Source organism: Phasianus colchicus, chromosome 14, assembly GCF_987193195.1.
Source record: "Phasianus colchicus chromosome 14, bPhaCol1.hap1.1, whole genome shotgun sequence".
Taxonomy (NCBI): Eukaryota; Metazoa; Chordata; class Aves; order Galliformes; family Phasianidae; genus Phasianus; species Phasianus colchicus.
Window position 1 is genome coordinate 6,508,130 of NC_143449.1, and position 26,328 is coordinate 6,534,457.

At 41.7% G+C, this 26,328-nt stretch overlaps 4 protein-coding genes and 1 long non-coding RNA gene across 21 annotated transcripts in view; 3 read left to right on the top strand and 2 right to left on the bottom strand.

The window, feature by feature from the left end:
* The window catches only part of LOC116229782 (uncharacterized), a 60,392-nt gene extending 55,959 nt beyond the window's left edge, over positions 1 to 4,433 (top strand). Inside the window, exons 3-4 of the long non-coding RNA XR_016470985.1 lie at positions 1,115 to 1,244; positions 3,411 to 4,433. This is a non-coding gene — a long non-coding RNA (uncharacterized LOC116229782). The remainder of the gene's footprint in view (positions 1 to 1,114; positions 1,245 to 3,410) is intronic.
* Positions 4,434 to 6,530: 2,097 nt separating this feature from the next.
* NXT2 (nuclear transport factor 2 like export factor 2) lies at positions 6,531 to 13,134 on the top strand. The gene is made up of 4 exons (XM_031594491.2): positions 6,531 to 6,991; positions 9,979 to 10,065; positions 10,989 to 11,133; positions 12,025 to 13,134. Exons 1-4 carry the CDS (start codon positions 6,977 to 6,979, stop codon positions 12,201 to 12,203), a joined length of 426 nt encoding a protein of 141 aa, XP_031450351.1. The 5' UTR covers positions 6,531 to 6,976; the 3' UTR covers positions 12,204 to 13,134.
* A 2,281-nt stretch (positions 13,135 to 15,415) lies between these two features.
* The window catches only part of TMEM164 (transmembrane protein 164), a 110,239-nt gene continuing 99,326 nt past the window's right edge, over positions 15,416 to 26,328 (top strand). Inside the window, exons 1-2 of the mRNA XM_090150097.1 lie at positions 15,416 to 15,819; positions 18,461 to 18,614. The gene's annotated coding sequence lies outside the window, so the exon portion shown is untranslated. The remainder of the gene's footprint in view (positions 15,820 to 18,460; positions 18,615 to 26,328) is intronic.
* KCNE5 (potassium voltage-gated channel subfamily E regulatory subunit 5) lies at positions 18,614 to 20,391 on the bottom strand. The gene has a single exon (XM_090150104.1). The coding sequence runs from the start codon at positions 19,601 to 19,603 to the stop codon at positions 19,292 to 19,294; it is 312 nt and encodes a 103-aa protein (XP_090006230.1). The 5' UTR covers positions 19,604 to 20,391; the 3' UTR covers positions 18,614 to 19,291.
* The window catches only part of ACSL4 (acyl-CoA synthetase long chain family member 4), a 36,609-nt gene continuing 32,847 nt past the window's right edge, over positions 22,567 to 26,328 (bottom strand). For all 17 annotated transcript variants that reach the window (XM_031594478.2, XM_031594475.2, XM_031594481.2 and 14 more), the window contains 2 exons: positions 26,129 to 26,286; positions 22,567 to 24,640 (listed from right to left, as the gene is read on the bottom strand). In XM_031594478.2, the coding sequence (XP_031450338.2) occupies positions 24,483 to 24,640; positions 26,129 to 26,286 (316 nt within the window). In that variant the 3' untranslated portion in view covers positions 22,567 to 24,482. The remainder of the gene's footprint in view (positions 24,641 to 26,128; positions 26,287 to 26,328) is intronic.

Here is a 26,328-nt window from a genome sequence, read left to right on the forward strand (position 1 = left end):
AGCCACAAAAACATGACAGCAAAGTGCCTGTTAAAAAAAATCTTTGCACATCTATTGAGATAACCTAAACCTGATGCTTGCATTAGCTCTTTCCTTAGGTTCATTCTAATATTAAAAGCCTCCTGTTGCCTCCAAGAATTACACTGGCTCCAAAAAACACGTTTGGATTTAAGAAATCATATGTGGAATGTAGAACTAATATATAAGCAGGGTCTGTTTGTTTGTTTTGTTGACTGATTGATTCTATGATTCTGTGATTCTGTTTCTAGTTGAAGAACATCAATCTTTTTGGAGAAATTTCTTAACTTTCCTGTTAAGCAGAGTTAGAGTTTCATATGAATTTGCCTACCTATAGAACCAGATTTTCCACGAATGAAGCAACATGGAACAAACTGGGAATAGTGTGATTTATGAGTAAATTTTTTGTGACATGTAATAGTACTCAGGCTGTTTAGGATTTATAAACACACATAAAAGGGATAAATATCAGATACTCCATCAGGGACAGAAGGAAGGGAAAGAGATGGGCAGTGCCTTTCTTTCAGATCCTGACAGACCCATAGTGCTATTTAGAACGGGTTAAAAAATTGTGTTGTAGCTAATATTTTTCCTTCTAGTTTTCTGTAAGTCTGGAAAACAGAATGCTATCTGCATACTAAATTGATGTGCTCTTCTTTCATCTTTGAGCCTAATAAATGTCTTGTAGAGTGAGGTCTAGAACTGGGCTTATTATACCAGTGCTCCAAAAGCACACACGATTCCCAGTAGACACAGAGTTTTTCCCCAAAACATGGTCTGGCTACTTTAGGGCAATTTATGTAAAAGGAGAAAATGAGGTTCACTTCTTCCCAGGTGTTATCAAAAACTGAGGAATACTAGATGAGACATGAAAAAGGACCAGGCAGCCTATTGCACCTGCAGTGCTTGCAGCCCCTGATGAGAAATGATTATGGATTGTACTGGTTCTGCTGCACCCAAGTTAAAATAAACTATGGCTGTGTGCTGCAAGTGATGTTTGTAAAATCCTCTTGTCAGCTGATGTGTATGGTACAATGCATTATATGATTCACATGTGTTGGTAACAGATATTTGCAATGTTGTTTTGTGTATGCAGGACACAACTGTGAGCTGGTGCTACACTGCAAAGTGATACAATATACTGCTGCAGCCACTGTCAGAATTTCAGTTTGAAATTTTGAGATAAAAGGACAAGTGCAAAGAGAACTACCTGACAAGTCTGAAAGGTAAGGCTACAGGCCCTTCTGTCTAGTATACAAATACACCTATGGGTACATACACAGATTTTAGTTATCAGCTTGCTACCTTGAACTATTGTGGAGTCCATTATAACGCAGACAGGTTTACCTAGCTTTTACTTACATGCAGCTGGATTTTCATAAGGGCTCATGTAGCATTTCATTACCTAATGAAATGGATAGGATTTTAAAATTTCTTCTATCGACCATGATGACACATTGAACTGACCTGTTCTGATTACACACCCTTGGGAGTGCTTTGACATGGATTGCATTCAAATAGTAATTTGTAATTGATCTCTCTGTATATCCCAGTGGGTCTGCCCAATGGTTATCAGTTCTATATACTGCAAGACATGTTTTTCTTTAAAAGACAAGAGGGTTGTTCACTGGGATAAGTGTAATTACATTCTACCAGTTCTGGTATGACAGGAATTTGAGGTGGAGCAGTGCATAGTTCAGAGTCCTCCTGGGACTGTAACAAACACAAGTTCTGCCTGTGTTTATCCAGAGAAATAATATTTCTTTTTTTGTTGAGAATGAACTGAGCTTCTTAAGTTTGCTGTGATTTAATAATCCCAAATCCAGCTTTAGCAGTAGTTTTTTATCCAACACAAAGGTCAAAGCGTGAATGTGCCGAGCACCTGAGATCAACTCCCCACTGAAATCAGTGGATCCAGTTGTTGTGTTCTCATTCAGCTCTTGCTCAGGCAAAACAATGAGTCGTCATCCAACTTTGTAGGCATCACATCAAGCACAGTCTGTCTGGATTTGGCTAGTGTCAGTTGCTTCTCTTGTTTTAAGAGGTAGTTCTTTGAACTTATGTACACACGGCTACAATTACTTATGCGTTTTGATAACTTCAAATAACAAAAGTTTTGAGTACCATGTTTTAAAAGAATCAGTCATTGCTCAGAAAGATGCAAGGTCATAGAGAACAGCATGCCTTTGTGTTGCATGAGAGCTTTTAAATGTACTGCTTTACCAATGTGAAGCTGCAGTGCTGCGTGAATCACTGACCTTGAGGGAATCCTTCTGGTAAACATCGCTGTACCTGCTAAATCTTTGAGCTGTAATTGGACTTTGTTAACAAGGATGTTGTATGTGGCATTCAATCAAGGAAGGTTGATAAACCACTCCAAATGAGAAAGTGAACCTACCAGTTTAATTTTAATCGCCGATATTGGTCATGGATCACTGCTTGGTCTCTTTTCTTTTTTAATTTGAGTAGAATAGTTATTGTAATTTGCAAGAATGCTGCCTTGTGCTTCCTCCTGAATTTGCCCTTCAGCATGCATTTCTTGCAGTAACATTTTGAACCTGCCAAGTTCAAGTGTGTTTATGATTCAGTAATATTACATACATTCTTTAAATCAATAAATTAAAAAGCATTGCAGTTTGTTGTCCTTTGTAAATAGAGAATATGCTATTTCAAGTTTTGCCAGTGTTTATTATGTAATCTTAAAGGCAAATGAATTATAAACCATGAAAAATACAAACACGTTAAGATTTTTTACAAAACTAAGGACTGTTCATTTTACTGGGGTAATTAGGACCTATTGACCTCATCTTAGCATGTTACTGAAGTCGTTGCAGAAAACTCACCATTTTCCATGTCACGGTACAAGTTTACTTTGCAAAGTAGCCTTGCACTATGCAGTATGGTTTCATTTTTGCATATGTGCCAATGCATAATGTTCTCATGTGAGGATATTATGGGAAAAAATGAATTTTGCATTCATCCTGTGGTCATTACTCACCTAGTATCAAAATAATTTACAATAAAAATTATTTTTTTCAATGATTCTGAAATCATCCAAAAGTTTGCTAACACTTTTAATTAACAGAGTATCAAATGATGGGGAAAAAAAAATCAACAACTGTTAGAACACAGATGGCTGAATACTTTTTTGTAAACTTAATACATTTTTAGTTATCATTAATTACGATATTTTGAGTAAATTTGACTGAAGTTACAAAGCAGTCACCTCTTAAAGCTACTTCGTATCTCCACACAGGTATCTGTGCTATATGCATGTCATCCCATTTGCCATTTACTTGTGAGCACAGTTTTAATTCATTGTTCTCGGTATGAGCTATTTGGGAAACTTTCCAACAAAAACTGGTTTTAATTGTTATTATTATTGATTACAGAATGAAAAACACCCCATATGTCTAATTCACAGTTGTAATAGCTGATCCCAGCTACTTTTACAGTTAAACCTTTACTGCTGATTTGGTCTGTAAGACCTACACTAAGTCCCTTCCACGTGGTAAGTACAGTTGCATATTCTACAAATCATCTTCAGATATATTTTGGTGAATCATCTTGCTGTAAACTGCTTGACCTCCACATAGCACTTCAGCATCATCGTTGGTGAATCATTCTGGCATTTGTACCTTATGCATTCTTTCCAGAACAGAAAAGGTTGGGGTGTGTGGTTGGGTTGGCTGGAGGTACAGGAGTGGAGACAAAGGCTGAGAAACTCTTAGGAATATAACTGGGCTTTTGAAGAGAAGTTATACTTGGTTGTTACTTGAACTACATTCAAATGCCTATTTAGGGAATATTTGGATAATATACAGTATAGACAGAAAATGGAAATTATGCCTGCCCATACTAGTGGAAGACATAAACACCAAAATTGAAGGCTTGCTCAAGGAAAAGTACCTGAAGGAGGTAGATAAAGTGTTTTGTTTCCTTTGCAAATGATACTTTCTGAGTAAGGAAAATGTATTTTCAGGAAGACAGATTTAGCTGAGTGTTCTGGCAGTCTAATTTTTGTTAATCATCAAAAACTCCAGCAAAAATACTACAAACCTATCTACTGTGTGTTGAATAAAAAAGCGAGAGATGATAAGCAGAGTCTTACTATTCTGCTAACATAACTTGGATTGGTAGTTGGACTTGAACAGTTAAATAAAAATTTCATATTAAAACTATTTAGTTGCTTCCAAGTATGATAATTCTAGAACCATGGATTAGCAAAATCTCAGAGTTTAAGGAAATCACGTAGTAGAAGAACTGCTCAGTAGCAAGGCTCTGCCTCCATATGATTCTTGGGTATTTTGAAGAACTGATAGATTTGTGAAACATAACTTTTCCCTAAATAACCATGTTGAGTCTGCTCTAATATGTCATGTTTAATCAAATACCTACCTTCTTTGTTCCTTCTTTGTTACAGTTTCTACCAATTTTTGTAGGGCAAACATTAGATTTACTGGTCCATTGTTCTGAAGATCCATTTTGGAGCTTTTCACAGAAAACCAGCCCCAAATTTGCAGCTTTCTATTCCTTGAGGACAGAGCCTCTTGTAAATTGGAGATTACATGCCATCATGGTTAGTATGCACGTAAACTGGCACACAACTTGACAATTAGTTACTATTTGTTTTATGGATTTGTTCTAAAACCTTTTGTACTGACATTTCACTTCACAACACATCCTCCATTTTTTTCCCTTTTAAGAAGGGTTGAAATATAAGATACTTTATAAACTTATTTGTATTGATCAAAGACATGAAGAGTTTGTTTAATTTTCTACTACAGCCTTGTCTTCTTTTGGTGCACACTGTTTGCTCATTGGCCTTGCAGATTTCTGGCAGAACTTCGTGCTTTTGATGTGTTTGAAAAAGGATTTCATTCATAGTGTTTCTGCCTTAGTAAAATGTTTCTCAGAACTATTTTGATTTGCCTTGCTTTCTTGTTCAACCTCACTAGCCAAACTACATTTTCCCCCCTGTTCATTTGAAAACATTTTCCTTTTTTTTTTGGAGGATGTCTCTGTGCTTCTAACTTTCTACTGTTACCTTGTTATTAAGTATTCTGGACTCTTTTGATCTTTCCAGAAGTATTTCTTTAAGTGATACTCGTTTGTTCTGAGTATCTCATATTTCTAATATGTCTTTGAGGAGTTACATACTGCCTGCAAACATTTTACATTTCTTGCTACTGCTTTTACTTTTTACATATTGTAGTGGTGGATTTCTGTTTCTTGGTCTCTGTGTAGAACTAAATACATTTTGGCCACTGTGTGCTGCTCTCACAGTGATGTCTCGCCTACAGCTTGATGTTAGGAAAGAATTTTCTTCTTGCTTTCCCCAATTAGATGGTCCCAACATGAAGTCATTGCTCTAACATAATATCCAGAATTTTATGTCATCTTTAGAAGAAGCTGAGAATGAATTTCACACCCATGTGCATCTATGATTTGACACTTTACTTCCTGAGTAATGACTGGTGCTAAGGCAGGCAGGCAGGCAGCAAGATGGGGAATCTCTGAGTTATCCACCTCCTTACCTTGCAGAGGAAAGTCTGTAGTGAATCCTGCTGGAGAAGTAGGATTCTGATCCTACCTCCAGTGATTATGAAGTGTTTGTGAATGAAAAAAAAGCGTATCTGTAGACAGAAATCCTGGCCTGACAGAAAGATTGTTTGAACAAATTAGCTTCTTCAGTTCTTACTATTTCTGGTTTTATTCCTTATGTGTTACTTATTTTACTGGAGAAGACACTGATAAATAAGAGATTAAAAAATCTTCTTCTCAGTGTGTTTGAAAGATGGAAAACTGCACATAGTCTGCCAGCAGAAAAGCTTTGCTCAGCCTGTTCCAGGCTCCACAGGTGCATATGAGTAAATGAGGGGGTAATACAAATAAGCATTTGTCACAGCTCTGTTGTTCTGTGCAGGCAATTCACGGTCTCTGTAATAACACAAATGTAATTCCTGTGCTCCATTGGGATTTATAGTGGTCATTTCCTACAAATTGAATCCACAGAAAAGGAACACAGCTTTGTGCTTTTTAGACACATTGGCACCCGTATGAAAAAAATAAACAGGAAATAGTGAATGAAGATAACAGATAGGGGTGATCCTTAGTTTAACACCAATATTTCCAACATAGCAAGGATATTTACGTGGTGAAGATAAAAGATTAGGATTACAGCTTTTGGTTCTGCAGTTGTCTCCCTTTGTGACCTGGAACAAATCACGTATCATTCCAACACCTTGCTTTTCTATTTGGAAATTGATACTTCTTTATATATGCACGAGAGAGATATTATGAAGCACTCCTATCAATTTGAAGCAAAGAAGTAACGTGGTGGTGTAGTGACACGGCGACAGACTGGAGATTTCAAACGGGAAGACGTCCGAACTTTTCTGTTAAGCAATCTTCAGGGAGCAGATGTTAATCCGGCGGGTCACGTTGTTTCTCAGCGTTACAACTCCCACACAGCAATGACAAACGAGCACGCAGCTGACGCTGCTGGACGCGATTCAATCTACCAAAGGGCACGGCCTCAGATGCCCTGACCCAAATTCCCGTCCGCTGCCCAGCAGTCCCCGAGGGGCGCGCGAGGGGGAGCGGGAGCAGATCTGAAACAGGTGGAAAAACACAGCGCGCTCCTACAGCGACCCGGCTTTACATCCGCAGCCCTCCAGCCGCAATAAGGGGCAGCAGGGAAAGATCATCAAATTAACCACAGCGGAGCCGTTTTAGCCATGCCCTACGCCACTCTGCACTTGAACCGCGTTCGGTTCTTCGCAACGGTCAGGCGGCCGTGACCGCTGCGGTCTCGAACCGGAGGCGCCACAGGCAGCGAGCGGCGAGCCGGAAGCGCTCTTGGCGGAGCGCGGCCGGAAGTGGCGGCCGTTGATCGCAGCGCACTTCCGCCGCCCGCCTCGCGCCGGGAGGGGCCTGGAGCGCCTGCTGCCGCCTCATGGCCGCCTCTGTGGTAAGTCCTCGCGCCCCCCGCCGCGCCACGGACAGCCTGGGCTGAGGCTAGGGCTCGGCTACCGCTGCGGGGTCCTCGCGGCGGAGCGGGAGGAGCCGCCGCTCAGGGCCACGGCTGTGAGGCGGGGAGCTGCGGCCTCGCACGGAGGCGGCCCGGAGCGGAGCGCGGTTCCGCCTGGCCTTCTCCGTCCCGGGCGCTGCGCTTCTGAAATGAGGGATTCCCGCGTGGGGCGGGCGGCGGCGGGAGGGAGAGAGGGACGGCGGGCAGCTGCTCCCGGCGGGCGGTCTCTGCTCCTCGGCTGTTCGCGTTGCCCGAGCGGCGCTGGCTGCCGTCGGCCGGAGGCCGGCTCCTCCCCCGTCCCGCCCTCAACGTGGGCACGCGGGGTTCGGGGCCCGCGGCCGCCTGAGGCTCTGTGCTCGAGGCCGTGCGCTTGTGAGTTATAGGGTGCCTGAGCGGTCTGTGGCTGAAGGGCTTCGGGCCCTGAATAGATGGTAGAGGATGAAAGGGGAAACTAACGTTTGGGAATTGTCATCAGAGTCTTCAAAAAAAGTAGTGATTCGAGTATCACGTTCTTGTTAAATGACTAGAAGAATGATTTCCCTGTGAGGTGGTTGGGTGTTGGAATGGGAGCAGTGAGAAATTGAAATCTCCATCCTTAGAGATGTTCAAAACGTGATTAGAGCTAGGACTCCAAGTAATCAGGCCTGTCTTGGAAGCAAGATCAGACCTCAGAGCTGACCTTTGAGTGAGAGGCCAGATCAGATGTCTGAGGAGGTTTCTAAATATGTGTACAGGGTTACCATTAAAAAGAACTTGTCCTGAGTTTCAAAACTTATGCAGCTTATTTTCTGTTTGATTTAAATCCCTATGAAGTCCCCAGAGACTTTCAAGGTGAGACTGAATAAGGCCCTGATCTAGCTGTGGTGTCCCTGTTCATTTCAGGAAGTTGGACCACATGGCCCTCAGAGGTCCCTTCCAACTCTAAAGATTCTATGATTATACGTTACAGGTTCCCTAACTGCTCTTTGCTTCACCCTGGCATTTCCTCTGTTGGTCTCCATCACACCTGTTCTGCGTGTGCAGTGACTAACTGGCAGTATGTTTGGCTCCTGGTTAGAAAGCATGTGTGCGCAGATGCATGCTGATGGAGTGATAACAGCCTTCTGCCCCAAATAACTAACCAGCCAGGTTATGATTACTGCTCTCCAGTGGGTGCTCTGACACTCCTTATCTCACAGTGCCACAGTTTCTGTTGGCACTTGCAGGAATACAGTGCCTTGATGACTGCTATGTCCCTTTGGCTTGAGAATTGGCCTCTGGGTTCACAAACTGTTGGAGGTGATGGAAAGGTGAAGAACAGAGTCATGTCCTTCCACAGGGAATTAAGAAAAGTAGTAATGAAAAACACTTTGTCCCTGTAGAGTAAGCAGAGATTATTTGATGTGCTGGTGAATATTTTGCAGCATGGAAATTTCTCCAAGTAAAAGTGTTTCTTGGGGGTAATACTGTAGGAACTGGTGATAGTTCTGGTATATATTCATTAAAGACCACCAAGAAAAATATTGGAGTTGTGATGTACTGATGGAATTAATAAATGCTGAGAATGTAATGTTGAACTAGAAGAATGAGAAACTGTAACATCTTAAACAAAACATCATTACAAAACCAAATTAAAGATTACAAGTAGCTTGCTCTGAAAGTATTGCCTCCTATGTGTTTTCATGGGAACTACAATATACACAAAGAGCACAATAGCACTGTCTGATTGAACAAATTTTCAGCTACAAAACACTGTTTTCCACCACAGTCACCACTGCTAGCTGTGCTTTTTCACTAGTGATGAACAGGAGCCTACATGCTGAGCTCTCACTGCCACCACTGTTGCAATGCACTGCCCACCCCTCACTGTGCTCACACCCACTGTTTGGTCTCCAGAAACATTCAGCAAGCGCTGATGAGTGGCAGTAGGTGCCATGTCTTCCACATGGAAGAATTCAGTTCCACTCCTTTGCTTCATCCTCACTTCCGTGTCAGTCACCATGCTGTCAGGCTGCCCCTCTGCTGCCATCTGTCACAAAGCAACAAAATGGAAGGGGATATTGGTGGGAAGGTTCAGCCTCTGCTGCTGTCCTCCCACCATCCACCTCTGACATGGCGGACCAACATCACAAAATAGGAGGCATTGCTTTTGGAGTAGTTCTCATAGGTCTATAGGCAGGAAATTGAGATATTGCTGTTCAGGTGAACAAACTGAGTAAATTACTACATGAGATCCCAGTGCAGCATTGTGACATCAGATGGTTAGAAAAAGATGTGAGAGACGCTTAGTTCTTGTGGATGCAGAACTGAAGTGATTAATAGAAGAATGTGTTCAGCATGCTAGTGGGCACTCTCTCCCTGCTATATGTCCAAGTAGAACTATTATTTCTTTTGCATGTATCTATGTGTGACTGTATATATATCTCTCTTTCTATAGAGATACTTTAAAATACGCCTATGAATTTGGTTTAAAAAAATCTAGTGTGGTGGTGGTGTGATGGAGTTCTTGTTCATTTTCAGCAACATGTTGGATATATTTTGTTCCTTTAATTCAGAACATCCATCACAGAAAGCAGCAGATCTTTTCACTGAATGCTCGTGTGTTCACAATGCTTCAACTAGCTGGAGCCCATTTTCCGATGTAACCATTTTCAATTTCAATACAATAAATAAACCAGCATTCAGAGACAAGTCCTAAGATTGGCGCCTTGCTGGAAGCTAATGAGATACTTCCAGGAAGTAGAAAAGCAGTTTGCAATCAGTTTCAGCATTGCTTGACATCATCTTTCGGTGAGAGTGGAGAATACAGTGATTTTGGCTGCTCACTAGTTGGAGCTACTGCTTAGATGGCTAGTTTGAGTAGAATATAAATAATAATATAGTATATCATAATAAAATATAAAATGAAAAAATACTTAAGCTTTTTGTCTTTTTTTTTTTACCTCCAGGATTTCAAAACCTATGTGGATCAAGCCTGCAGAGCTGCAGAAGAATTTGTCAACATTTATTATGAGACTATGGATAAAAGAAGAAGGGTATGTACATGTTTTACCAATACTTTGAACTATTTTGAATAGCTTCATGTGCTTTTCTAGCTACCATTACACTTGAAAGTAAGTACTTCAAGTACTTAAACTTGAAGTTGGTTATTGTGAATTGCATTGGAACAGAGGTCTCATCTTGGCCTCCTAAGCTGCCCTGTAAAGGATTGCTTTGTGTTACTGCACAGCATCATTTGGAAGGGAGCCTTGTTAGAAATTACTTCACTGTTCTTCAGCAGGTTCAGTTCAAGTTCAGTTCAAATCCAGATACATGTTAGAGGTACAGGATTTGTTAGCTGACCACTGAGGTATAGTGTATTATAATTGTAATTTAAAAAATGTAGGTGAACATGAAAGTATCAGCAGCTGCATATTACTGCTTGGTCATATTGTGCTCAAGCAGGATAGGCACAGATGTAGCAACAGCTTCCATGAGAGGTAGTTGCCCATAAGCTACAGCTTATGAAATATTGGGGAGGTTCTGCTCTCCTGCTGCACATAATTGTCCTCTTGCATGGTTTCACTGCTCCCAGTCTCATTTCTTTTTACCTGAAATCATACTTTCTGACTACTGGTATTTCATGTGTGTGCACAAAATCAGTGATGAACTTATTCTGCAAAGGTAGTACTTTCCTTTCATTAGCAAGCAGCTCAGTTGCATCATTAGGAAATGTCATCAGTATTTAGATTTAGAGGTACAGTCACTTTGCAAATCATAAAGCAAAATATGCTTCTACTTCAATTCTTGTTCAGGACCACTGTTTTTTAGAAGTTAATAATTGAGGAGGGCATTTTATTTCCTCGGGGAACAGAAGTAATCAGCAATACAAAACATTGTTTCAACTCCTATGTTGAGATGTTGTGCACTGTATGTGCTTACCCTTTGTCCCCAAATATGTCTGTTTGTAATCCCTCAGGCTCTGACCAGGCTGTATTTGGACAAAGCAACATTAATTTGGAATGGAAACGCAGTCTCTGGACAAGAGGCACTGAATGAGTTTTTTGAAATGTTGCCATCCAGTGAATTCCAGGTTAATGTGCTGGACTGCCAGCCTGTTCATGGTAAGCTTCTATTACTATTTATTTATTTAGTCATTTTATAACTATTGATAGAGAAATACAACATAACAGTGCTCAGTATCTCTCTAGGGACTATCTTATTAGTGAAAATATTGAGGGTTGGAAGGTAAAGATGTGCATAAACAAAGCACAAAACCGAGAGGTGCAGCAACTCCACACTATACCTCATGTCTGGGAAAATGTTTTTTTTGTTTGTTAAGATTGTGTTCAGATGTGTTGCATTCTCATGTATTGAAAAGGTTGAGCTTAACAGATGATGTTGTCCTTGACAGTGTGTGAGAGTTGAGAGACCTCTGCTGTAGCCTCTGGTACTGTCATGCAATAGAATGTGGGACAGATCGTTAATCTGTATGTGACTTCTTTACATCTTGAATAGATGTTAAGTTCATTTGAATTCTAATTAGCAATTGGTAAAGAAATGCTTACATAATTGAGAAGTTAATAAATTACTTCTGAGGAATATTTCTGGAGTATAAGGAAGGCAAAAGCCTGTGGTCAAGCATGCTTGCTTTCCTTTGCTGTGAAAGGATACAAGCTAATAGAGGAGGGAGAGGAAAATGCAACTTGCTAGATATATACACGTATCAAACAAAGAGAGCTTTTTCTAAAAAGAAATGTGGAGGATTTTTATAGTGCTCTCAAATGAACAACATTAGATGGAAACGTAAAACCCATTGAAAAGTGCTGTTGGCGAGTGAATACACCATTGTCTATATGGAAGTGATGTAAGAAAGCTGTATTTTTCACGGATGTGTAACCAACTGCTAGCCTGTAACTAGTGTAACAGAATTGAATAAAATATGTGCCTTTCCTACTTCTTTCACCTGTTAGTCTTTGTTTGGGTTGTTTTCTTTGTTTTTTCTTCATGTGAAGAGCAAGCTACTCAAAGCCAGACAACAGTCCTCGTGGTGACTTGTGGGACAGTAAAATTTGATGGCAACAAGCAGCGCTACTTCAACCAGAACTTCTTGCTGACAGCACAAGCCACATCTAACAGCACGGTGTGGAAGATCGCGAGTGACTGTTTCCGCTTTCAGGACTGGGCCAACTAGTGAGGATTGACTACGGGCAGTGACCTCTCATTCCACGTCATGAAGCTAGCTGTTCAGTTGGCTGCTCTGAGTGTGGGCTGTGCTCAATCTTCGTGTTGCATCTGTCATTATGGAAGGTCTGCGGATGTCTCAGGCTCAATCCCAGTGGCCGTGGCTTTAATAATAAATGATCTGAAAATGTAACGGGTTGCTCATGTTAGTTGAACGTAATGAAATGCTGAAGGAGTCAAACCTAAGGAAATGCTGGAGGTAATGAGCTGTGTTGGAATCATTCCTAAAATGCCTTACGTGCAGCTGTGCTGCCACTTACAGACTTTTTGTATGTAATGCAGAAACTTTGAACACAAAATTCTCTTATTGTATAGTTCTGACCAAACGTGTAACTGCTTCAATTTGAACAGGCCTGTTTTTACAGTAGCATCTTAGCTCTTTTGAAGAAGATGCTCGCGACATGTATATAGAATTCTCAGAGCTACCTGCTCCTGGTTATAAGAGGCTTGTGAGGATTGGCAATGATTTCTGCTCTTTGTGAAAGTTGCAAATACAGCCTGTGAGTGTATAATCTCTCAAATAGTCTGTTGGAAAGCTAGTGTTACCTTCATTGATATGGAAGGACTGTGTCTTGTCAGGTTTTCTTTTGAGTTAAGCATCTCAGAATTTGGTGGTTGTTAATTTATATTGATCCATATTTAGGGAATACTGAATAACTCAGAACTTCAGTGCCAACAACTCTTGTCAAATACATGTGAAGGACTTCAGCCGCAGTTTTCATTTTGAAGTCTTGTAGTGTAAGAAATAGGTCAGTAACATCATTTCTGTCTGCTCTGTCAGTTCTGTCACTGTGAAGGACGGAATATTCTTCCCATCTAAAGTCTGCAATTTTTGAATCCCTGTTATTTTTTTCAAGAAATATTGTAATAATAATAAAAAAAGACACTAAAGATGTGTATTACTGTGAAGCCTTCAATTTTTCTTTTCAGTGCTGTTATTCAGAACGGGTTCTTTGATTACTTTTAACTTAGAAAAAGAAGTTTTGAACGCAAGTACTACCTTCCTTGTCTGCATATTTTTATTACAGTTTTCATGTTCCTTTAACATTTTCCATATTTATTCATGCTATTGTACTTTTTTCTTGCTTTAAACAGCAGCTTTCATAGAATAGTTTTTGTGAGTGCAGGCTAGACGATTGCCCATCTTAACTTGGGCACTTATAAAGTACATCTGAATATAGCTGCTTTTATATAGTTATACATGTGATAGTACACTTGCTTGCTAATGAAAATACATGAGGGGAAATTGTTAATACTGTTGCAGTGACAGCAGCAGCCATTAGGACTGCAGCTCACTTAGTTTTATTACTTAAATTGGAAAACTGTGAAAATGAGCAGATTGTAACTTGTATAAAACACTTGCGGTTGGTGTGAGATTATCCTATAGATAATGGGATGCTTAGGTGAAATGGGTGGCTTTATGTAATTTAAAGGTACTCTTTACATCATGGGATGTACATTGGAATTGGTAACCTGACTTGCTTTGGAAACTGCTGCTATACTGAGTGGTTTCTGAAGCTGCTGTGTAACTGTTTTCAACCTGAAGAATACTTGGTTTCTGCAAGCATTGTAAAAAATCCAGAATTCTTGAAAATTGTAAATACTGTAAATGCACTGTTATGTCTGTATGTAGTGAAGAAAGGGTTGCTTTATTAACAGAATATACAAGGTTTATATTTTGCATTTCTTCTATGAATTTGAAAAGAGAACCCTCAGTTTGCCTGTTTCTGATATAGCACTGTAGAACTGTGACTGGTGTGCTGTGCTTTTCTTGTTTGTTCTTCATTCCATCAGTAGTGTTACAGTCTGCTTTCATACAGCAAACAGGTGTCTCTTGAAATGTAGCGATGGGTGCACCTGTGACATTTACCTTTAAACTTTGAACACATTTGCCAGGACACACACTTACACTTGTACCTAATAACCTTGTTCTGGGAGTAAATACTTACTGGATGTTTGGATCCAAGTTCTAATTTGTATACTAATTTTGGAGCTCTTTTCTATGCAGAGTGGGAGATTTTGAATATCTGAGACAATGTTGTGATCATTTTGTTCCTATTGATTATTTTCGTGCTATTTAAATATACACTGCTTTTAAATCTGGCTTCTGCAATTAATATTTAAAAAAAAAAAAATGACCTACCTGACGTGTTATGTAGGAAGCTTACTACCTATCTAGCTGCACAGACCCAGTTTATATTCTTATTTAGTAAGATGTATAGTTGGAATTGGACTTGGTGTGCATACGGGGATATTGGGAAGGAAATTTATTAGAGATTAATTGCTTCAGTCTAAGGGAAAGTACTAGCTGTGTGCTGTCTATTTACAGATGAAAAATCTCTATCCAAGTAGCTGGATAAGTTAGGGATGCTGCAGCTTGTTATCACTCCTGTGGTGAAGTTAACAGAAGAAAACAGAACTGCTTTTTATTCCATTACGTACCAAATCTGTCTGTGCTCGTTTAATGTTCCTTCTTGTTGACTGTGGTGTAATGTCTGAAGTTTACGCCAGGCATCCAAGAAGTGAATATGTTTATGCTCTCAACTGTAACCAGGAACAAATAAGTTTTGCTTGATAAGCAAACTATTAAGTTTTGCTTGATCCCAAGTCAGTAATGTACAACCAGACGGTGAAACAAAGCTGGGTGAAGAGCTGAGCACTTCCACGTACTAAGCTGTGGCAGCTGAAGTCTTCATAGATGTTCTGTTTTGTGTGCATTCCCTGTATTGTCTTTATAAATCATTGTTCTTAATGTTGCTTTGTTATTCTACCAGACTGCAGTTAAATTGACCTAAAATACTTGTACTGTTCCTTGGAATGGAGAAAAGCGGTTTGTTCTTGTGATACAAATGACACTTTTGATATGCATACATTTCATTACCGCAACTGGGAAAAAGCACATTATAAAAGAAATGCTGTTTTATCAGCACTTGAGTATATTTTGTAAGTTTTCAGAGTTGTTCAAAGACTTCTTGTAAGATTCCATTATAAAAAGAGAAAGCCCCCTTTTTTTCCTTAAGACATTTTCGTAGTTTGTTCTTAAGATATTAAAAGTTCAGGAAATAATTTGTGGCTTCTTTATCTTTACTGCTTGTGTTCTAGATATGAGTTATCTGTTCTGATTGTTGCAGCTGGTGCTGGGACACTGCAGAACAGGCTATGTGTCAGAAAAATATTTGGAGTAATAAGTAATCCTATAGCAAATGCCTCACCAAGAGCACTGTGGAGCAGTAAATGGTGTTGAACTGGCCAGAGCATCAGTTTCAGATTGATGTTTCCCTCTGTATGGAGATCATTAGATCACTGGCCTGAACCAGAGACTGAGCACCTGGTGCAGGGGTGTAGCCAGCCCTTGGAGCACAGGTGGAAGCAATTCACCATTGCAACCAGAAGGAATGGGCCCAGGGTCTGCCCCTCTCTAACCTCATTTAAGGGCTGGCAGCTAAAAGGGAATGTTATTCCATTATATACTAAATCAGTCTGTGCTGGTTTAAAAATGTTCCTTCTTGTTGTGCTTGGAGATGCTGCCTTTGGAGTGTTGGGCAAGCCCTGATTCTCAGAAAGGGGTAAGTGATTCCTTCTCTGTTACTGGGTTGGGACCACTGCCCTTCTTGGGTGATCCGGAGTTGCTGTTACCTATCCTTACATCCTCCTGTAGAATTTACTGACATTTTGACTTCTGTCCAACAAATATTTGGATGAAGCTAAACAAAATTTGTTCCAGAATCTTGGATTGTAAATGTAAAACTATTTACGACCTGGTAACGTATCGTTGAGCCTCTGCTCTTTCTGTGCTAAGAAGAAACAAGGCACTTGAATAAGGAATGTTTCATGTGGAAATTCAGATGCTTCATTCTATTTATTTGGTTGGTGATGTTAAATGTCTGATGATCACTCGGTATGGGTGGCTTTTGATTGCTGGTAATGAAGACGATGGTAATGCAGGGTCAGAGTCTGTGCAGAAACAGGTGTTGTTCTAGAAGCAAGTAATGCCAAGTGTATTGTAATGTTCTTGCTGTGTTCAAAGGTATGGATTTTAGTGAGACTGCAAATAATCACTTCTTAATTATTCTGAGAAGAGCTCTGACAGCTGATGTAGCATAAAGAGTTAGGAACGCTGGGGAAAAATAAATCGCGGCTAGGGATAAAACACCAGGTATTTTTGCTTGTGTGGCAGAAGTGAATTTAGAAACTTACTGAATTTAGAACCTTATTGATGATCTGGATGAGGGGATTGAGTGTACCTCCAGTAAGTTTGTAAACGACACCAAGTGGGGAGGAAGTGTTGAACTGCTTGAGAGTAGAAAGACTCTACAGCAGGATCTGGATTGGCTGAGGCCAATTGTATGAGGTTCAGTGAGAGCCAGTGCTGGGTCCTGTGCATTGGCCACAACAGCCCCGTGCAGTGCTGCTGGTTCTGGACAAAGTGGCTGGCAACCTGTGCAGCAGGGATGGATCTGGGGCTGGGAAGTGAGAGCTGGCTGTGAAGACTTGGGGTGTTTGAGTTGTGATTACCCACCTTGCATCCTGAACAGAAATAAAACAGTGTTTCCCTCTGAGCACTTCTAAGGTGTTCCTGGAGACTGTAAAATCAACAGCAGCAGCATCACCAGCTATGATGTGGCCATGCATTATTTTAATTCAAATGTGTTCAGTGGGGAGGGAAAATAAATAACTTTTAGTGCTTTAAGAGGAGTATTGCACTATGCAGTGATGGTGTGTGGTGGCTTTCGCTGGGCCAGAACTGGCTCCCAAAAAATGACTTGTTGCTCAAAGCCATAGAAAATACATGAAGCATCGCTGTTCTTTAAGGTTTCCAACTGGCAGATAATGTGTTATCTTATTTAAACATCTGGTTGAACTGTAACCATAAGGCAGAATAGATGGACTAATGAAAGTTACAAAGTCTACAGTTGACCGAGACCTGGTGATTCTTTCAGGTGTTGAAAAGTACCAGTAGAACTGCAGATAATTAGAATGAGGTTAGTTACTTGGCAGGAGATTTTGTGCCTTACTTTTTCAAAATGTTTTCACAAGGGCTGCCCTTTTTTTAGACAGGATCTAAGTGTGGTGTATCACATGTTATTTGGGGGTGAGTTGTATTGAGAAGATACGTATTTAGTGGTGTTGGTTGGGTGCTGATGCAGGTGGACCACCACAGCGATTTGTGGTGATCTGTAGAATGGAGCAGTGGAAAATAGTGACTGATACTAAATAAAACACTGAGAGCACATTTAAATGCTGAATGTGTTGAAGCTTTAACACATGGATGTCCAACCTCTTGGGTTGCCTGGGCCACACTGAGTGAAGAGGAGTTGCATTGGGCCACGTATACGTAGGTCTCCCTGAAAGTAGTGCCTCCTCGTTATTTCCATAGAAGCAACAACAGATGCAAAGAGCACATAACTGCTTGATAGAGCAAACTCTCACCTACAAAGCACGGTTTTTCATCAGCTGTGTTTTCGCCAACAATGAACAAGAGCCTGCATGCTCATCAAAATCTGCACTGGTGGAGGTGCACCACTGCTGCAACGCAGCTCCCACCCCTCGCTGTGCTCACACTGCTGTGTGCTCTCTGGAAACATGCAGTGAGCAGCGATGAATGGCAGCTGACATTCATGGAGGAAGTCAATTCCACCCCTTTGCTTCATCCCACCTCACGTCAGACACCACCATGTCAGACTGCCCCTCTGCTGCCTTCTGCCACATGGCAACAACATGTAATGAGATGCTGCTGGGAAGGTTCAGCCTCTGCTGCCATCCCACCACTGCTGCCTCTGTTGTGGACCAGTGTCATAAAATAGGAGGCATTACTTTCAGAGCAGCCCATGTAAAATATATACTATAGTCAATGTACACAAGTAACAAAACTTATTTTAACTTTTAATATTTTAATTTTTTTTTTTTAAGCAACAAAACCATAAAACAAATGGGCTGTGTGACCTTGTTTTTGTGAGAGCAGCCTGTCAGCTCAGTTCCGTGGCAGTGGCTCTCGTGGTGTTGGTCAGATTTCTGATGAAGTTTTACTCCTGTGCTTCCTCCTTGGAAGCGGCTGTTCACGTACTGTCAAAAAGCAATGAACGAGGTGTGATGGTGGATGAGGGATGTTTTTCTCCGGTAACAGAAGGCTTAAAAGTAAAGTAAAGGTTGTGTTTTTGAGCTGAATGCCTGATTGCAGCTCTGTACGTTTCTTTTGAAAATTCCCAGGTAATGGATTTACATCAACTGAGAATGGAGTTGCAGAGATGAATTGCTGATTCCCACCAGGCTGCTCAGTGTGAGAGCTGCTGCCATACGGCACGGGGCTGGGGGCAGGCGTAGGACGGGCTGTGCCAGGCTGCGTGCAGGTCGGATGTGCCAGGTCAGTGTGTGCGAGTCTCATATGGGAAATGGTGACAGCCCCTTCCCTATCTTTGCCCAACACAGCTGAGGTCAGTGGCCTGCAGTACTTTCTGAGCTGTTGGTCTGTAATGCTTTGTGGAGGCCGTGGTCCTGGTAGTGGACGCTTCACTGGGACAGGACTGAAAAGGGTTTGGATGTGTCATAATTCCCTCTTCACGATGGGGGAACATTGGTTGTAGTCAGCTTAATTCTGATTGCATTGATGGAATTCCTTGCGGAAGATCTGATGTGACTGAGGCCCTGCTGCTGCAGTCCTGGTGCAGTGGTTCATGATGTGCAGCTCCTGTAATTTCAGGGTTTTTGTAAAAACAAACAAAACCCCTCTTCACCTCGTGCAGCCAACGTACGGCCATTCCCAGCAACGTTACTGCAGAGGCAGCGAGACGCAGCAGCTGCCAAGTTGAGGAAGGGCTTTAGAACTGTAGCTTCGCTGTCAGAAAGCACGGAGCGGCCGATAGCATGGCAGCGGTGCGGTGAGAGAACGGCGACGCGCGCCGATTTGAAGGAGGGATGTCTGTAGATGTAAGGCTAAGCGATGAGAGCTCTCCGGGCGCACGGCAGCACGGGCGCTTATTGCGGAAAGCATTGCTCGGCCCCCGGCTGCAGGGCGCAGGACCGCCATCCGCCGTGCCGGGCTCACAGCGGCCGCTCCTCCTCTGCCGCTCCGCCCTCCTCGGCCGCCTGACCCGGGCCGCCGCGGCCCCAGTCGCGCTCGATGTAGAGGTGGTAGGGGTCGTGCTTGGACTCCAGCTTCCGCGAGCGGGTGTAGGCCAGGATGAGCCCCCCGGCCAGGCAGCCGTAGAAGATCATGATGAGCAGGATGTACAGCGAGGCGTCGCCCCCAGCCCCGGGCTCGGCGGCGGCCGCGCTGGCGTTGGCTCCGCGGCGCAGCTCCCGCAGCACCGCGCCCAGCAGCGCCTGCAGCCGCCGCGCCTCGCTGCAGTTCATTGAGCGGAGCGCAGCGGCTGTGACACTGCGGGCTGCGCCGAGCTCCGGCAGCGACGCGCCGATCCGCCCGGAGCTCGGGGAGAAACGGTGCTGTGAGAAGGCTGAGGCTCCGCCCGGAGCCGCGGGGCTCTGCCTCCCTCTGCCCGTTACTGCTGTGGGTCCTCCCTGCAGCGCTGGCACGCAGAGCGGAGCGTGGTGCTGGGAGCGTGTTTGGGAGGATACGTGCTAGAGCACAGCTCAGTGAAATGCGTATCCTTGCTCTAGAAAGGAAAACGTAATGCATTTGAAAGATTCAGCTGGAAGGAGAGCAGTTCAGATACGGCAGAATTGGAGTAATTCAGGCAGTAATTAACTGTAGGGACTGTTGCTTGACCTGGAGGGCTTGAGTGTTGAGTATCGGTGGGCTGGTGTTGATCTGCTCCCTGCCTGTGTGGTGGAGAGGGAGGGACCGAGGCTGTGACACAAGCAGGCCTTTCACTCTTTTCTCCTCGGGGCTCTGTGCCCACGGCTGTGGATTTTGAATTCCCGTATGAATTCCTCATGTGTCCATGTTCATAGCTGGCCCATCCCATTGCTGTCTGAGCTCAGTGGTTGCTGTGCGCACAGGTGGCTGTGGCAGTTGTGTTACAGGAGCACAGCCTGTCCGTATATGGTCAGCTTTGTGTTCCTGCTGTGTGTATAGGTGCCCCGTTTTGATTTTCTCTGCAGAGCCCTTTTACAAAACCACGTCCCTTCAGAGCCACACTTGGGTTAGGGCTGTGCAGGCATCCCACTTCATCAGGACCAAAGGGAGGTGTGCCATAGGCAGTCATTTCTGCTGCAAGTAGAAACAAGGTGCTTGATTTCATCGTGCAGAACCATTTAGAACTGCAAGAGCAAATGAATGGGTTTGCTTTGACTCCAAGGACAAAAAGTAAAGTAGAGCAGGCAGCTGGGGAGAACAGTATTCCTATTCTTCATGCCCACTCTAGGGGGGGGAACCATCAGTAACAAACTGATCCGTGGCCAACAGGAAAAGGTAGGTTAGATACCACATCTCAAACAAACACAACCCAGCAATACCTCCTGGGGCTCTGCTATGAGGTGCCAGTGTGGTGTGAGACTCGTTGCAGACGCTTCTGGGCTTAGTTCCTATGTAGGCTCAGCAGTTTACTGGTAGCAGTGGTTCAAAATTGGAGAACAAATGGAAAATTCAACAGTTTTCGTTTTGTACTGCTCTGTTGTTGGAGTATTTGCTTCTTTTCTTTAAAAGTGTGAGGGCTCTGAGGATCAGCATGCCCCAGAGCTTACTTTGTTTACTTTAATTGGCATTGGCCTCATGTCAAGGCTAACATCTCAAAGTAAATGCAGACTTTGACAAATTACCTGGGGTAATTTGCTGCGTGCTTCATTAGAACACTTGTTTTGGTCAGTGTACACCATAGACCAGGTCTAATTTTTCTTCCAGACATCTCTCCTCCCCAGTACAGATGTAGCAGGTGCTGCAGCTCCCAGCAAAAAAAGCAGCGCAGAGATGAAGCACCCCTCTGCTGCCAGCACTCGTTCAAATCAAGTGAAGTGATGATGATGGTCCAACAACAAACATGCTTTAGCGTGGTCAGCCCTATTCCTCCATGGCCAATGTGACCCCATCATGTTAAATACAAACAAATAAACCAACCAATGACCCACTGTGCAGCAGCTCTGAGTTAACTGGGAAAGTGCTCTGTTCATCAATCCAGGTATCTTTACAATGGTGTCAAATACCTGAGCCCAGCTTTAAGCATTCCATGTAAATAGTGGCTGCAAGCTTTATGGATTGCACTTTGTAAACCACCTTTGTGGCATTTTATGCAAAAGCAGCATTGGAATGTTGTCGTATGTATCATTTTTGTTGTCTTTTTTAGTTTCTTGTGTTTAAATTTTAGCCTATGAAATGGAAGCTCATTTCTCATGTAAATAGCACTTAGCTAACAGGCAGGCTCCTTAAATACGTGACCAGAATTTATTTTTTGATTGCCTGTAGTTGCAGAACATGACTAATCCATCATTAGAGCAGTGTGGTTACCAGAAACAATCATTCTAGGAGGTGGGGGAGTGTTGGTTTGGTTCTGACAGAACTGATGACCCGTGATCTCAGAATGTGTCCTGTGCTATGCATGCAGCTCAGGAAGCCTTTGGTGGGAACTGGGGCTCTGTGTGTTGGCTTACCTGGGCTGGCTAAACACCACTTAACCTGCTCTTAAGGGAATAGCCATCACTTTCCCTGTTTATGCTAAGCCAATTAAGGGCACCTGCTGCATTTGTACAGGAAGCGAATCTCTGCCCCCAGCTCTTACCTGAGGTTCTGTGTTAAAGCCGTCCTTGAAAGGTGTTTGTTAAACCTTTGATTCTGATGTTGTAGAGATTTAAGTGGCGGTGATCCTGAGCAACCAGTTCAGTATTTAATAAGGAATTATTTTAAAGTTCTGGGTTTATTTTCAAAGTGTCCTGTGTTTTGACTCCTAAAAGACCTTGGTGTAAGCTTGCTTTTTTGTTTCTCCTTCCTGTCCCCTGGAGACAGCTCCTTTCCCACTCTGTTGGGGTGACATTAGATGTAGCTGAGGCTAATTAGGTTTGTCACAGGCCATTCCTCACTTCTCTGCAAGCTTTGTCACAAAAGGATTTGAGAATTAGAAGGAGTTTTTACCAAAATGAAAGTACTGTATTTGCAAATCACCTCCATGCTACAATTGAAGCGAGCCTAGTGTAATCCCTCCCTTGCTTTTTTTCCCCTTCTCCAAAAACACCCGAGAAGCTGATGTGTACGAATCCTTTTGCAGCACATGCTACATCAGGCAGGGTTCTTTTTTTACCTTTGGGTATGTTCTTCTGAGCTGCTGCTTCTGCTAAGCCCTTTTGTTAGGGTATGCTCCATTGCAAAGAGAATGGGATGTGCTGACCATTAACTGGAAACAACATGCAATACACTCCAGAAACACAAACTTGGTTAACCATTTCAACTGTATTCCGTTTTTGAAATGTCAGCGTGGTGTGTGTATATACATTGAAAATAGCAATCCTCAGTCAGCTGAGACACAGAAGATAGCAGGAGTCAAGATAAAATACATTTCATATAAATACATTCATGGTTTAAAAAAAGGAAATCATACAACTTGCTGACAGACTCGAGTGCAAGTAACTTTCTTACATATCTAACTTCTGTGATGCTAACAGGCTGCCTAAAGGTTATGCAACAGTGACTGGTTTGAAACATGGGAGGCTGCTAACGTAGCCCCAGAACTGAGTCACTTGGAAAGCTGCAACTAGAAGGGAAAGTAATTCCTGCCTTCATGAACCCACAGATGTGCCAGTATGTTAAAAGAAGCATCATACAAAACCTTTTACTTTCTGTACAGTGACAATAACAAATAATTTTCCTTTTTAGCCATCATATACACAACACATTAGGAATAGAAGAAATCTATAAATACTTAAAATGAATTTGTAATATATAGCAGCTGAGCCACACCTGTACAAAATGAACGCAACACATACGATAAAGAAAAGTGCAAAGTAGAACAGTATCAAGAGTCTCCACTTTTTTACAGCGTTTGTGGTTCAAGTGTGAAGAGCTAGCAGGGATGTGGGAGCTCAGTTACTACAAGTCAAAGGAAACACAGTACTGGATGCTGCACACAAAATGATAAACTGTTATTAAATTATAACCTCCCACTTCAGCACATCTACAATTTCCAGTTAACATAAGAACACTTTTTAATAAGGATTTCTATATAAAGTGATTTGTCCCTTTTTTTTAGTTCCTTAAAACAAAAGTCTTCCCAGCCACAGCATACTTTGTCATAAGTAAAACAAGACACAGAGAAACTGCTATTGGTTTCTGGTTGGCTTTGTTTTGGATGCTGTATTTTAAAAGGTGAACAGAAATACCTTTCCATAAAGTAACTACAAATACTTAGACCCTGATCCTGTAAACTACATGGAGGTAACTTGTACTGTTACTCACATGTATGCAAAGGCCTAGAGGATCAGTGCCTTTAAAATAAAACCACCATGCCACCTCCAAAATGAAAAGAACAAATTCTCCTTTGAGTTTCAAATCTGTTCAGAGACAACTGCCCATCAATTTTGCTGTTATCTGCCAGCCAGAATGTAGATTTTGCATTCTGCATTCAGCTGTTCATTTTCATCAGTACCTCCTGCAGCAAGGCAAGTCTTTGTTTTCTTTCAAGCTATGTCCCAGTGGAAAGCTCTGCTGGAATTAAAATGTGGCAGCAAGTATAAATGTATTTGGTGAGTGGAACTTGAGATAGTTGACTCAATACTCGAGTGATGTTTTCAAATGACTTTTCTTTAGAAAGATTTTCAGTTCACCTTTATTTAAGGTAAGTGTATTTTATATTCTCTTATAGGCACTGTAAATATTGAAGATAACTGATGTGCAGAAAAATCCATCAATTTTTAAGCAGTCCATTTATTAGTGATCTCTAGCAAGTTCTTGACTAAGGTCTTTTTTATTTTTAAATGGAGAAAGTTAACGTTTAAGTACCCATTTTCTCTCTACACACCAGATTTCACAATGAATCAGAGAGAAATTGCAAGTAGTCTGAACGTGCTAGAGAAAGAATAATAAAATTACCTGGCCATACTGCTTCATGTAATTATGTCTGTCTTAAAACTGGAAACAATCACATGAAACTCTGAAACACATCAACATTTTCTACTATTAAGTAGGAATTTAGAGTTTAAGATCTTCTCTGTTGCTCTGTTTAGAGATAAGAAACATTCATCAATTTGGTGTATTTTCTGAATACACGTGATACCTACAGTATACAAGGACATCCAAAATCAAGGCATGATAAAGAACCTTCTGCACAACTGTCTAGTCAATTCAGCCTGTTTATTTGCCTCCGTACATTCTTTCAATGTCGTTGAGGTAATGGTTTTTCAGTTCTTTCCTTTTCAACTTGAAAGCATCTGTTACTAACCCAGTCTCTGGAGTCCATGGTTCAGGGCTTAACCGCACTTTGATGGGTATTTCAAACCTCTCTAATTTCACTGCAGGGACAGCAAGAAACAAAAGCATGAGTAACACTGTTAAATGAAACATTCATGCTACCTACAAATCTAAGGCAAGTACTCTGTAGTACATAATATGGTGACCTACTTGATGAGGTAACCTAAAAGACGGTACACAAATCTGTGTACCAAAGCTCAGTGTTAATATTACAGCATGCAAATATTCTAGTAACATACTGTATTTATACCTTGTATTGGATGTGAGAGCATAAAATCTAAAACTTGAAAGAAATAGGTGTGTACCATGAAGATGCAAGGCTACTGTCACAAGGTTGGGGATGTATGAGGGGGGAGATGGATAACTGCCTGCGAGCTTTCCCTACGCCAGAAGCGGGGCAGGGAACTCCTGCATGTGTCAGTACTGCACAGACCTTGCTGTCAGGTCCTGCATGCAGGTCTATAATAGCACCCATGAGACTTCTCTGTGAACTTCCAGCACAACTTGTGGCAGCACAGCCTCTAGGTGGCAGTAAATGTAGGACAGCTGGGACATCTGACCCCAGGAGCTCCTTTGTCTCCAGCTTCAAGCTGGTATTGGAACGTCCTGCTTCCTCATGTTTAGTTCCATGTCTGCTCCTGATAAAGGTGCATTATGTATTGCTAAAAAACAAAATTGTCTCTTTAAGGTAATTTTGGAAAAAAAGTTTCAAAGCATTTATTTTTAAATGGGAGACTACTATCTAGAAAGTAAAAAGAATGTATAGACAGTGACTTTGTATAGCAATGCTTTACGTTATTTACTCAGTTCATGATGGAATAATGCAGATTAAAGTGTTCATACTTCAGTCAACTCCCTAAAAAAATATTCATTTATTTTTAGGGAAGATTTGATACTGCCTTTCATTTAATTTTCTTGGTTTCAAAAGGCAAATTCTCCAAGTTTGAGAGGCTTGTGCTTAGTGTGTGCTTACACTGTTTTATGGTTTCCATGTATGAGGTGCATAGCACTTTAGAGAGGTTCCTGACCCCATTTAGCTTGGGGTTTTTTTGGCTGCATAAAGAACGGATGAGGTTTTGGATCATTTTTTTTCTCTGTAGAAGGATAGTAGGATTTAAGCTGTTCTAAACGTAAGGGTCATAGTTGTTCTAAGCAGTAATACACAACACTGCATGGAAAAAAGCTTTGAAATGTCTTGCTTAACTAATTTTCTTGCCACAAATGTCTTGTTAACTTCCCTTCTAAACCTTTTGGATCTTAACTGCATTAAACAAACAACCTCTCTCTAGAAGTTAGTTAGGAAAAAAAAAAAAAGCTTTTTTTTTTTAATAACATAAAGAGAAAGTAGTTAAGATGACCAAAAAGTATGTCTATTCCTGGAATAAGAGGTATGAATTTGACGTGGTCTTTCTGTTAAAACTCCTCTAGGTTTTGGTAGACTGAGGCAACAGGAAGAAGGAAGGGCAGTCAGTGGGGATAACTGAAAACTTTTGCCTTAATAAGTGCTATAAAATTGGCATTTTACTTACTCTTGTTTGCCACCTCCTTAATTTCTTGTAGTATTTCAGCTTCCATTGTAGGATTGTTACAAATTTCAACCCAGGTTCCACTTATACCTTTCTGCTCAGCTAATGCCGTCAGCTTCTTCTGATTGGGAACCACAAAACTGATCACATAAGACTGGTCACTACCACAGGACAGCAAGAGAAGGAAAGGAAAAAAACAGTTG